At 55.8% G+C, this 12569-nt stretch overlaps 5 protein-coding genes across 5 annotated transcripts; 2 read left to right on the top strand and 3 right to left on the bottom strand.

Moving 5' to 3' along the window:
* Positions 1-596: 596 nt before the first annotated feature.
* On the bottom strand, positions 597-2392 carry PG985_000395 (major facilitator superfamily domain-containing protein; the record flags this gene model as incomplete). Its single annotated transcript, XM_066820164.1, has 2 exons — positions 597-1612; positions 1693-2392. 2 exons carry the CDS (start codon positions 2390-2392, stop codon positions 597-599), a joined length of 1716 nt encoding a protein of 571 aa, XP_066691043.1.
* Positions 2393-4606: 2214 nt separating this feature from the next.
* Positions 4607-5188, top strand: PG985_000396 (uncharacterized protein; the record flags this gene model as incomplete). Its single annotated transcript, XM_066820165.1, has 1 exon — positions 4607-5188. The coding sequence occupies one exon, from the start codon at positions 4607-4609 to the stop codon at positions 5186-5188; it is 582 nt and encodes a 193-aa protein (XP_066691044.1).
* Positions 5189-5363: 175 nt separating this feature from the next.
* PG985_000397 (uncharacterized protein) lies at positions 5364-5903 on the bottom strand (the record flags this gene model as incomplete). Its single annotated transcript, XM_066820166.1, has 1 exon — positions 5364-5903. The coding sequence occupies one exon, from the start codon at positions 5901-5903 to the stop codon at positions 5364-5366; it is 540 nt and encodes a 179-aa protein (XP_066691045.1).
* A 1816-nt stretch (positions 5904-7719) lies between these two features.
* PG985_000398 (glycoside hydrolase family 31 protein) lies at positions 7720-11313 on the top strand (the record flags this gene model as incomplete). The annotated part of the gene is made up of 5 exons (XM_066820167.1): positions 7720-8050; positions 8139-9747; positions 9838-10290; positions 10344-10770; positions 10840-11313. 5 exons carry the CDS (start codon positions 7720-7722, stop codon positions 11311-11313), a joined length of 3294 nt encoding a protein of 1097 aa, XP_066691046.1.
* A 316-nt stretch (positions 11314-11629) lies between these two features.
* Positions 11630-12187, bottom strand: PG985_000399 (uncharacterized protein; the record flags this gene model as incomplete). Its single annotated transcript, XM_066820168.1, has 1 exon — positions 11630-12187. One exon carries the CDS (start codon positions 12185-12187, stop codon positions 11630-11632), a length of 558 nt encoding a protein of 185 aa, XP_066691047.1.
* Positions 12188-12569: the final 382 nt, after the last annotated feature.

Here is a 12569-nt window from a genome sequence, read left to right on the forward strand (position 1 = left end):
GTTACCCGATCACGACCGTAGCTGGTTCAAGATGCAGTGCAACGTTGTCCGGGAGCATTGCCGAAAGAGATGCAGTATTCCAGGCTAAATGGCTTAGCTTTAGTGGGCGACATACCCGAAGCCCTTGTGAACATTAACAAATCGAAAGACTATTTCTTTATTCCAATTGAGAAACTATCACCGTAGAGAACCTTGTAATTTGTAAAGGTTTTGAATAAGCAAACCGAATGATATGAGGGTTTGGTGTGCCATTTTGTAGTTTCCGCTGTTGTAATCGTTGAGAAAGTGGAATAATACTCAGGGTATATGGGTGCAAGTATCCCAGCGGTCGATTAACCCCTCCTGGTCGTTACCTTCAGAAGCCGCGACACAAACATGAAATGGTTGCACTACAATTTCTCTCTGGGTAGGTATCTCGTATCGGGACAGTAGTAAGCCACTAAAATGTGCGAAATCTTTCTCTTTTCTAATACTGATATATCTTACTGCATGCGAATTCTTCATTTAGGTCTACTGCGCAGCATTGGCTGATGAAGCAGGCACACCTCCAAATAGATGGTCTCGAAGCCCCTAAAAAAGGCACGGCCAGCCATCAACTACGCCGCGGGCTCCGACTTGTGCACGCCCTTTTCTGTATCCGACGTTTCGCTACCCTTGCTTTTCCCCGTGTCCGCCTTGATGTTTTTACCTTTGATGAGCCAGGTCAATACGATCAGCAGACCGCACATGGCCGTGTAGAAAATCCACATGATGCGCAGCGCTGACATATAAGTGTCCGGCGAAGGCCCGCCATTGCTCTGCCCGGCGCCCTCGCTCAACCCTTCGCCACCGAGCGTCCGCTGGAGCAATACGCTCCCCATGACGATGGAGATGGACGTGCACAGGTTTCGAATGAAGGTCATGGCCGAGACCGAGGCGGCGATGTCGTGCGGGTCCAGGTGGCTCTGCAGCGCGAGCATGGGGGTCTGGAACATGGGGCCCGCGCCGAGGCCCGCGATGAACAGGAACACAATGATCTTGGCCCAGTTGGTCGTCGCGTCCAGGTAGATGAAGAGCCCCGTTCCGACGGTCATGACGATGGCGCCCGCGCGGATGGGGATCAGGTAGTCGCCGGTGCGCTTGACGTAGAAGCCGGCTCCGATGGTCAGGGAGCAGAGCGGGACGACCATGGCGAATAGAGTCACCCCCGAGATGATGGGCTCGAAGTGGAGGACGGCTTGGAAGTACAAGGGTAGGAAATAGTCATAGCTGATGAAGATGAAGCTGTGGCAGCAGAATGTCGAAAATGAGGCGATGTTGGTGACCGAGTTGAAAATGCGCATGGGGATCATGGGGTTCTTGGCCAGCTTGGCCTCGTACAAGAAGAAGGTGACGAGCAAGGCGATGCCGAAGACAAGAAGACAGATGACTTGCGCGGAGCCCCAGGGCGCTTGGCCGCCGGAGCCTGTCTCTAGACCGTATAAGAATATGATGGTACCACCCACGATCATCACGGAGCCGATCCAGTCTAGCGACTTGAGGCCCTCGAGAAAGCCCACGTTGGGCCAATCGACTTTGAGAACGACAAACAATACGACGAGCGAAATCCCTTCGAAAGGCAGATTGATCCAGACTGTTTTCTCATGTCAGTGCCGGCCCCCACATACCATACGCCAACCACTAGCCCGTTGCGAAGAGAAATTAAGAACTTACAACACCACCTCCAAGAGAGCTTTTGGGTGAACACACCGCCGAGCACCGGGCCAAGCGCTGCGGCAACGGCCCAGACCATGCCAGTCATGCCGTAATACTTAGCGCGGTCCTTGAGCTCGAACAAGTCGCCGATGACAATACTGACGAGCACGGTCAGCCCGCCGCCCCCGAGCCCCTGGATGGCGCGGCCCGCGATCAGCATGCCGACGGTGCGGGCGAGGGCGGCGACGATGCTGCCGGCCATGAAGAGCAGGTTGGCGGCCAGCAGGGCCGACTTGCGGCCGAAGACGTCGGACAGCTTGGCCCAGATGGGGCCCGAGGCCGTCGAGGCCAGCAGGTACGAGCTGCCGATCCACGAGTACTCGGCCGCGTTGGCGCCCAGCTCGCGCGTGATGGTCGGCAGCGCCGTCGCCACGATGGTGATGTCGAGCGCCGCCAGGAACAGCGCCAGGCAGATCGAGAACATCAGCACGCGCCGCTTGAGGGCGCGCATGTGCGAGCCCGGGTACTGTATCGTGGCGGTGCTGGCGGTCTTGGTCATCTTGCTGCCGCGCGCATCGTCGGGTGATGCGGCGGCGGCGTTGGCCGCGATTTCGTCGTCATCATGAGCTAATGAGGCGGGAGACGCTGTTGCTGTCGTGTTGTGGTCTGCGCTGCTGGGGAGATCCGAGACCGGCGAGGCCTTCCTGTCGTTTGACATGACACCCCGTGCTATAGTTTACTGCTGATAAGACTACGGGAAGAGAATAAGAATGTTGATGGCTTCAAGTGACTTGGGACGGTCATGACGGTGCTTAACAACAACCCGTTACGCGACGTTGAATCAAAACTGGGTTTTGTGGGACCCGAAACGCAAGGGGAGAATAATCTGGGGTAGCAAGGTTGCAATGGGGTGATGAGGCAACAAGACAACAAGAAAACACTTGATGGCCCGCGTGGTACAGCATGGTAAAGTGCCCTCGGTGATTTTCTTTTTTTTCCAGTCGGTATCCGGAACGGAGGCGGGCCCGAACATTAGCACGCTTATTGTATTCCATCACACGAACCGAGCCGAACCGAACCTTCCCCCCACCGGCACATCTCTCGTGGATCTCCTTACGGTTGCCTCCGTTTTCAAGGGCCCTGGAGCGCAGGTATTTGCAGTACGAGGTTCATAACAAAAGCGCAATCGACTGCGATGAATTAAAAATATATAAATCTCACAGGGCACCCATCCCAATGGCGTCATGGCAATTCGTAGGTGGAAGGAAGGAAGCCGCTACCCTGCCCCCCCTTGGCTACGTTTCAACACTCAATTGAGTTGTGTGATGCCCATCGAACCATATCGGCGACTGCGAAAGCCAATCCATCGTGCCATGATCGTTTTCCTCTTCATTTTAGAATGATACGACCAGATTCGTTGGCATGAACATGGCAACAGGCGAAGCTGGGATCTACTTGTACCGTAACTCCGTAAGTAGGTAGTGAGAGCTGCGCAGTGACTCTCCGTTGCGCTAAGTGCGGCACAGTCCCTTCTCTACGACTCCTCATTTCGCTAAAGCACAAGAATAGAACAACTGCATGGATTTCCTCTCACCGCAATGTCTTTCTCCACGATAATAGCGAAGGAGATACCTTAACACCTTAAAGGGAGGTTAAGAGGTGTATTTCTAGCACTGAAGGGTGAATTGTGGGGCGCACGCAGCTGCGAAATGGCCACGATGTGGCTTCGTTTGTCAAACAGGGTCCGGGGCAAAATCGTGGCTTTTGGTATGATAGCCACCCTCCGCCATTCTGAATCTGTCAGAGCAGGTCGCTAGTGTCGTCAAGCCTTTCTAGCCGTGCATATCGGTCGACCGCTCTCCCCGACCTGGATCGGCATCTCGGCAGCCGCCCTCCCTTGCTTACTGCGCTCGCCTGTCCTTGCTGTCTTCCTGAGATCGACGGCTGTTATGCATGCCAGTTCGCACAATGCGCCTCCGAGTGTTCGTTCACCTGGAGGGTCAGGGGAAGAATTGACGCTGTAATTCCATGTATTTGGCTTATGCTAGCTAAGTCGTGGGCTGCTACGCAAGGAGCTCATTTGTTGGTTATGATATCTCGTTACCTCTTGCAGACTGTGACGAGACGCAGGCGCTGTAGATGGGCTTGTATTTCCTGCTGCGTCTGCTTACTGCATTTCAGCTGCGGGCTTGCTTGGATTTCGGGCCGGAACCTCCCCAAAAACGGCCAATCACTCAGTGGGGGGTCCTCAGCGCAAGGGCTATGGCGGTTGGCGGGCGGCAGTGCCTGGAGTGCTAAATTGGTGGGCCCAGCCCAACGCCTTGTGGGGCCATAACGAATCACTTGCAGAAACATTGGTACTTTCGATATCTTGGTCATCGCACCAGGTGCGACGTTTCTTGCAAAAACCTGTCGTCAAGAGGTATGTAGGTTGAGCCACGGGTGTCGCTGTCAATGTCTTGGTTACAACTTGTTTCGTATGTATATCATTGAATCTGGACCGTTATGTCTAGCTACTCGGCGACCATCACGCGCCGCCAAGCAAGACATCAGGCCAAATGACGGGCCCCCGAAGAATTCTCCCGCCGTGGCTGTGAGCCAGAAACGGTCAAGATCCACCTACATAGCCATCAATTCATGGCCGCCAACAGCGGCCCTGTCAGCCTGGCCAGGCTAGGCATCCTTCGATGTGTTGTTAGTCAGACTTGGCGTTTGCGGTAGGTTCTGTGTCAATGGGATATAAACGATCGAGTTCGCCCACGTTTAGATATTCTGCTTACTTAGTTTGTTATCGTCGCGATCAAGCTTACCTCACCCAATACACACACATCTGGCAGTGAACCTAGTACAAACATACCTGTTCAATCACCACAATCAACCACACACACAAGCACAGCCAATAAGCGCCATTCAATACCCAAAACAAAGCACAATGCAGACCTACGAAGGCATCTGGCGCAAACGCCAATTCGTTCCCTCCTGGGTGATCCAGTGCCTAGTCTCGGCCTTCTTCGTCGTCGCGGCCTGCCTCGTGCTCTGGGCCGCGAGCTTACAACCGGGCAAGTACGGACTCGTGGGGGATGACTACGAGATCTGGGACGACGACAGCACGCGGAACTGGCTGATTGGCGAGGGCGTCTTCATCCTGCTCCTGGGCCTCTTCACCATCGCGGCCAACTTCGTCGAGGCCGCGCTGTTCCACCGCCGCCGCCTGTCCCCCGCCACCGTCCTGGGCCTCGCCGTCGTCCGCGTCGCCGGCTGGCTCGTCTACCTCGTCGTCTCGGCCGTCGCCACCGCGCGCGTCGCCGCCGCCGCCCTCGACGTCATCCTCGGGCTGCTCATGGTCCTCACCGCCCTCGTCCAGCTCTTCTACGGGGCCAAGTTCACGCACCGGCAGCGCAAGGGGCTGCTGTACCACCAAGGCGGCGGCGCCACCCATAAGGCGGGAGACGCTGAGTACGGGATGAACAACTACCAGCACAACACTACTACCACCAACACCACCGGTTATTGATGCTTTCGGAAGAGTGGGCGCACAGGGAGCGGCGCGTGTAGCGATTTGTTTGAAAGAGATACCCCAGAACCAGCTTAGACGGTTATGAATAGACCAACAACTAAGATCTGAACTACCAAGTGACCCTTTAACTTCATGGTTGCCGTCTTCCGTCCATGTGACCCCAGATAAGACATTATCCCATAGTTATCTGAGTCTGCTGCCCATTCTCCACCGCCTGATCGACAACCCATGGGTCAAACTCAATCGCCATCCAGACTTCAACGTCCCCCATCTGGTCGCCGCTCTCCCACTTATGCCAGGGGTACCGTACGGTATCGACCTTCATGTTCGTCCTTTCGGGCCGCCCGTCCGAGTCTCGGTCCCCTAAGCCCCCGTGCCCCTCGAGCTGCCTCATCAGCGACCAGTCGAATCCCCCCCTTGGAAACTCGTCGTACTCGCCGGAGTTGTCGTGCGCGTCGGCGTACTCCGGCTTCAGCCCCGCCATCCCGCCGTCGCCGCCGTTTTCCTTCGGGAACGTTAAAGACCCGAAGAGGACTTTCAGGCCGTCGCCCTTACTGATGGGCAGGGAAGCCCCGCGCGGATAGACCTTGACGCTGATCGCGTAGTCGGCAATCTCGCCCAGCCGGGGGATGAAGGGCGCAGTGATGGCGTTCTTGGTGGCCGACGGGTTTCGGAGGGAAATCAAGGCCTCATTCTCCCAGAAGGTGGGCATGATGGCTGGCTTATCCGCCGGCGGTGGTAAAATAGTATTGTTGAGATGGAGTGTGTCCTGCGCATGGCAGGCCGTCTGCCGACATAGTGCTCTTTCCAGAGCTTTCCATCCTTGAGATTGACCCAGTTACTTCGTCCACGCTGTCGGTCTGGTAAAGTTGACGTTCAGGGGTACTCATGTCTCGACTTAGGACTGCCCTTCTTCGATAGTAGAGCCATATTAGGACTCCTTGACGCCAGTAGTCTCCTTCTTGTAGTCTGCTTCTGCGATCAGGTTATTGAGGAACTAGATCTGCCCAAAAACGAGGCTTGGGCTACAAAGAGGATTGATCAGTAATTGATGTTCCCATCTGATTATGATGATACTCAGCTCTTACCCCATGACACCAGGCACTCTATCGTCCTTGGAGAACTCGAAGGTCTCTAGCCAGTATCCATCTTTCATGTCAGGTCGAATCATGGCAAAGCCAAATGACAGCGGAGAGACGTAGTTTGAGGAGCTCGGCATTTTTTTAGATTAGTGAATAGGTACTCTCATGATAGCAAAGATATCTTGAGGTTTCTAGTTGGTGACTGTTGTCTGTCTTTTGGCATATTCATGGGTTTCATTGTCGAGTCTTATCCGTCTATATATGCAACGTGAATGGAAAAACCGCCAACCGACATCCACGGCTGAACTGCCAACATGTAGGCAGCTCTCAAGAGATAAGTCACACTAATACCTAATATCTGAGGCCGCATCAGCTGAATGTCCACGCTGCACACTATTAAGGTAGTCATCGTGCTCTGTTGTAAAGCCTTTGGCATAGATGTGATCATCCGACATATGCTCATCGTAGCAGTCGTTGGGCTGTACTCTTGGCGTATTCATATGTTAGCGACTCGATGGTTTGCTCGTACAGGGACTTGACGGACCAGCTGGTTCTAGACTTTCTGCAAGGGCTGGGAAGAGGTGGGTTGCATTTCCCTACATGCATCGGTGTGTTGCGTAACCAATATCCATAGGAGACATGGTAACACGACTTCATCTTGTCGTCGCCTTCATATTATAAGCATAAACGAAGACTAAGTAAATTCTTGGTCCCAACAATACGCCATGTGCCGGCGTTACCGAGACAGCTCTCGTTAGGAATTTACCCTGCATACGTGGTCCTGAATTTTTACCAACACCATCGATGTCTGAGTTGCGGCTCATCTGAGTTCATGCAAAGTGATGGGAAAGGAATTGGGTTTGGAGTTTGCCCATGTTCTCCAACCTCAACGGAATGCTACCCCGACTTCAATTAGGTTTGGTGTCACCCCAGATTCTGCAGCCCCGTAGGACCGGAATACACAAGACAGACGTTACATTATCAGGGCCACCCTAGAGCTTGTGCGCCTTGATGCGAATAGTGGAAAGCGCGTGCAATCTGCTAAGCTCTGGAGAAAAGATTCTTGTCGGTGAAACCTTGCATTGACTTGAACCTCAGCCGCAGCACGGCCTCCGGGACGACATGACGCAGCTCATCCTTCCCTAATTACTTTTCGATGCACGAATTGTTAATGAACACCTGGCGAATGTGATGCAACCATAACATGCGGTGTCGAAGTGAAGCTAGAAAACAACATATGCTGAGTAGTACTAATATGCAAGTCAGGCTTGGATAGACAAAGACACAATGGCCTAGCTATTTATATCAGGCGAGTGTCACCGCTGTCCCATGTCGTCTTCGGCTCAATAGGCTCGAAGCAAACGATAGGAAGCCGTTTGGTTGCCCAAGTTGAAAGTTTGTACCCCTATATTACCCCCTATATAGCCCCCTCCTTGTCTGTACAACATGCCCCGCAACGACGATCCCAGCTATGCCCACCACCCAAAGTCCCGGGACCCCTTCACCTTCACGCCTGCGGATGACTTCTTTCCCGATGTAGTGAGCGGAAACTCGCAGACCCATCAGCCCAACTCTCTGGAGTACCACGCCGAAGACCAGAAAGGCAAAGATGGCAAGATCAACCCCGTCTGCGAGAAGTACGGTAGAATCTTCCGCTTCGACGACGGGAAGCATTTGGTCGTCCAGTTCATGCGGCCACGCATCTGGAGAATCCGATTCAACCCCCGCTTCCAGGGAGCCTCAGATCATTCCGACTACAATACGCAAGTACCTCCTAGTATGCCAACCGCACCTTGAAGTTGAACTGACAGAAACCCCACTCAGACGCACGATTGTCCAGGACGACCTAACGGAGCTCATCGAAGTCCTCGACACCGCCGAAGGTCTGAGATGGACCGTCGAATTCAAGACCATCAAAAACCAGTTCTACCTGCTCCAGTCGGTTCGCACCGAGGACGACGGGGCCCAGAAAATCGTCGTGCAGCTCTGGATCCAGCGAAACCCGTTCAAGATCACTGCCGTGCGATCCATTGCCTCGACTGGCACTGTCGACTCGAGCCCCGCCCTCCAGCACCCGGCTCTGAACTCGTGCGACAGCATCCCCCACGAGTACGGACGTGCCAATGCCATTATCTGGGAGACCAAGTCGCGTGCCCTCTTGTACCAGGAGGATGCCACCATTCTGAACATCGACAAGCCCCTTACGGCCAAGTACCTGGGTTTCGGCGAACAGGGTGGCAAACATCTGTTCAAGGACAAGACGTACATGAATTACTTCAACTTCGACAACATGAGGTACTTCAATGTCTACGATGAAGGCCCTACGTGTGATAAAGAGCCACTTTATCACAGTGAGCCGTATTGGATCCAGGTCAACGCACAGCCCGGCTACATGTCGCAGGTCGCCACCTTCATCGACAACTACTCGCACGTCCTGGTCGACCTTGGCAAGAATGCACCCGATCGACTAAGCATCGCCACCCGGTTCAACAGCTTCCAGGGTATCTTCATGGCGGGTGACGACATCGGACAGGTCATCCAGCTGTACACCTCCATCATCGGCCGGCCCTGGCTGCGGCCCCGCTACATCCTGGGCCACCACCAGGGCTGTTACGGGTACGACAGCCAGGAGCTTGTCGAGTACTACGCCAACCAGTATCAGAAGTGGGACTTCCCGCTCGACGGCATGCACATCGACGTCGACATGCAGCGCAACTACAAGACCTTCACCATCGACACGCGCGAGGGCCACTTCCCGGACCCCAAGGCCATGTTCGCCAAGCTGCGGGCCCAGGGCGTCAAGTGCAGCACCAACATCACGCCCGTCATCAGCATCCAGGAGGAGGCCGACTTCGTCTACGAGACGTACGAGAGCGCGTGGCGCGGGTCCGGCGAGACGGGCGACCGCAAGCAGGACAACTACTTCGTGCGGGACGAGCGGGACGACGACCCGTCGGTCAACCCCGTCCACGACGAGCGCTACCTCGAGTTCGGCAAGGGGACGCGCTACCTGCAGGACCCCAACCGCGAACGGCCCGAGTACGGCGATAATTATGATTTTGCGGCGAACCGCAACAGCGGCTGGCCCTTCCACGGCGGCGTCGACTACGGCGGCGGCAAGGGCAGCCCGGGCTTCTACCCCAACCTCAACCGCGGCGAGGTGCGCCGGTGGTGGGGCCGGCAGTACCAGGACCTGTTCGACCAGGGCCTCGAGTTCGTCTGGCAGGACATGACGTCGCCGTGCATGGCGCAGCAGTACGGCGACATGAAGTCGTGGCCCTTCCGCCTGCTGCTCGACTCGGACGGCTGGCCCCACGACCCTGTCGCCCAGGCCAAGAAGAGGGCCATCGAGATCTGGTCCCTCTACAGCCTCAACCTGCACAAGGCCACCTTCAAGGGGCTGCACGAGCTCAGGGGCCGCGAGGACAAGCGCAACTTCATCATCGGCCGCGGCAGCTTCGCCGGCGCCCAGCGGTAGGTACTTGTTGGAAAGAAACCCCATCAAATGTTCCATCTACTGTGTTTACTCTTGAAGAAATTGCGACTGATCCCGCATGTCAATAGGTATGCTGGTCTCTGGACGGGTGATAATAGCTCCACCTGGGAGTTCTTCAGCATCTCCGTGGCGCAGGTCCTCGCCCTGGGCCTCGGCGGTGTCGCCTTCTCGGGCGCCGATGTGGGTGGTTTTGAACCGGTGGAGGATTGGGACAGGTTTGCTGATCCGGAACTGATGATCCGCTGGTATGGTGCCTACTCCCTACTCCCTTGGATGCGAAATCATTATGTTCGCAAGGGCAAGAAGTGGTTCCAGGAGCCGTTCGAGTACGAGAACTACCGCCTCGCCAACGACGACAAGATCCCCGACGACCAGAAGGCCCTCTACCGCTCCGTCCTGCCCGTCACTAGGTACCTCGTCCGCCTGCGCTACAGTCTGATCCAGCTGCTCTACGACGCCATGTTCGAGAATGCCATCCGCGGACTGCCCATCGCCCGCTCCATGGTCATCTCGGATCCTCTGTAAGTTGGCTGAAGTACGCGCCCTGGGAGACACCCACTGACCTAAGAATTAGGGACCCCTCTCTGTTCACCACCAATGAATGGTACACGTCCCATCAGTACACCTGCGGAAAGGACCTGCTCGTCGCTCCTCCGATGCAGTCGCGGTCCGAAAAGGGCGACAGCATCACCAGCGTCTACCTACCCTACCCGGACGCCTGGTATCCCTCGAACCTCCGGCCCGACACCGACCCCGACTCGCCGGGTGCGCCGCTCGAGCCCAAGGTTCGCGGCGGGTCCTACATCGACTACGACGCCCGCATCGACTACCACGAGTCCCAGCTGCCGTTCGTCACGCCCATGTACATCCGCGAGGGCGCCATCATCCCGCAGCAGGAGGTCCGGCAGGCGGTGCCGGACCGCACCCGGACGGACATCCCGGGTCTGGCCGAGGAGCCGGCCATTCCTATTACCATCCATGTCTACCCGGGCAAGGACAACGTGAGTCGTTTCCCCTTTCTTCTGTGACACTTATGAAAAGGGAGCTGACACTACCCGCCCCAACGCTAGAAATATAGCATGTACATCGACGACGGAGTCTCCCGCGCCGCGGCACCTGGGAATGACTGGTTAGCCATGCAGCAAGCCGAGATCTCCGAGTCGGCGAGCCGCAAGCTGGTCAACGCGTACGGCGACCAGAAGGCCCGGAGCCAGTTCCGCGAGGTCCGGATCCGGCAGACGTCGGTCCGCACCAACGAGGAGGAAGACGGCGGCACGACCTGGCGGGACGTGCGCACCATCACGGTCCACACGCCGGTGGGTTCGGGCTTCAGCGACGACGAGGTGCGCCGGACGCTGGGGGAGGAGTACCGGCTCGCGATCTGGCACGCCCGGGACGTCGATCTCGATACCCTGCGCATCTGCACGGAGCAGTGCAGCTCGTCGTACCGGGCTTGGACGAACCATGAGAAGAGGTGCAGTCTTGTGCGGGTCCCCGTCGAGGAGTGGCGGAACGCTAAGGTGGTCATTACCACGACTGTTTGAGGTCTGGACCGGAATGCATGTTGACGCATTTCCTCCCCCACCTAGGATGGGGGATAATCATGTTTGTGGAATCATCAAAGTACCTACTAGGAGTGGTTCTGCGGTTGGGCTTGGTCTTGCGCACAACGTAAGATGAGGATGGTCAGGATACTGGTCAATAAATCATTTCAAAATGCTGATACTGCTCATCTAGCCCCAGATGAATACCACGCTTTAAACATCGAAATGAGAAAGCGCGGCGAACCGGGTGACTTGCGTGTCTCCCAATTAAACATTCCCGGCGCAATGGTTTCAATAACTCCAGCTCGTAGTCTCATCAGTACTGGGGACGGCGAACACATTGATCGCAAAGGACCTTGGCGTGGGCGGGCCGCAGCTCGGCACCGGTATCTCCACACCTCCCACAAGTGCCGCTCTCCAGGAGATGGCACATGGTCGCATACGGGCTGATGCGGATGAGCGCCGACCAGATCCTTGTGTAATGCCCTACCGAGCGGTTGATATGATCTCTCAAAGTTTTGGTCAGGAGTATAAAGCCGGGTAGATGTTTGACAATCGCATACGCCGCGTGGTTGACGCGCAGGACATGCGAAAGGAGAGTCCTGACGGTGCAGTACTGCAGAATTGCGGTGATGACTTCATTTGGCAACTGGTCGAGGATTCCCAGGTGGGTGGCGCCGGCTAACTGGCTCGAACCCCTGGTGCTTTGGGTGACATGGACGTGGCTCGGGCGACGGGAGATGAAGCATTCGCGGGACTCTCGCGCGGTGTCATAGTGGTCGGGGGTATCATAGTCTCGGCCGTTGAGTGCCCAGTCTAGAGACAGGCTGTAGGTGCCCGCTTGGTCTTGCTCGTTGTTTTGAAGCAGCTGCATCTCAATGAAGCACAAGTTCGAACTTTCATATGATGCCTGAAGAGTTTTCAAAATGTCCGACCTGACTGTCGTGTTTATCGAGGCGATGGGTTTCTTAACCTAGCTGGAGTGTGGCGACCATCTCGGCATTGGTGATGGTGCATGTAACCAGCTCCGGCAGGTTACCCAACACTCATGAATCGCTAGCTTCGGACCATGTGACAGACCCAATGGGAGGGATTCGTCTCCTTGCATAGTCGCAGATCTCGGTGGTAATAGGTCGGTCTACTGCAGAACTCTCCCTCATGATTTCATACCTTCTCGTCGTCTGCCGGATCGTATGTCAATTCCGCCCCTTTCGGCATAAATCTGTTCAAAGGAATTGCTATCAAAGAGGAAACTC

The sequence above is a fragment of the Apiospora marii genome (genome assembly GCF_038362585.1).
Source record: "Apiospora marii strain CBS 49790 chromosome Unknown utg000001l_segment0_segment0, whole genome shotgun sequence".
In the NCBI taxonomy this organism is placed as follows: domain Eukaryota; kingdom Fungi; phylum Ascomycota; class Sordariomycetes; order Amphisphaeriales; family Apiosporaceae; genus Apiospora; species Apiospora marii.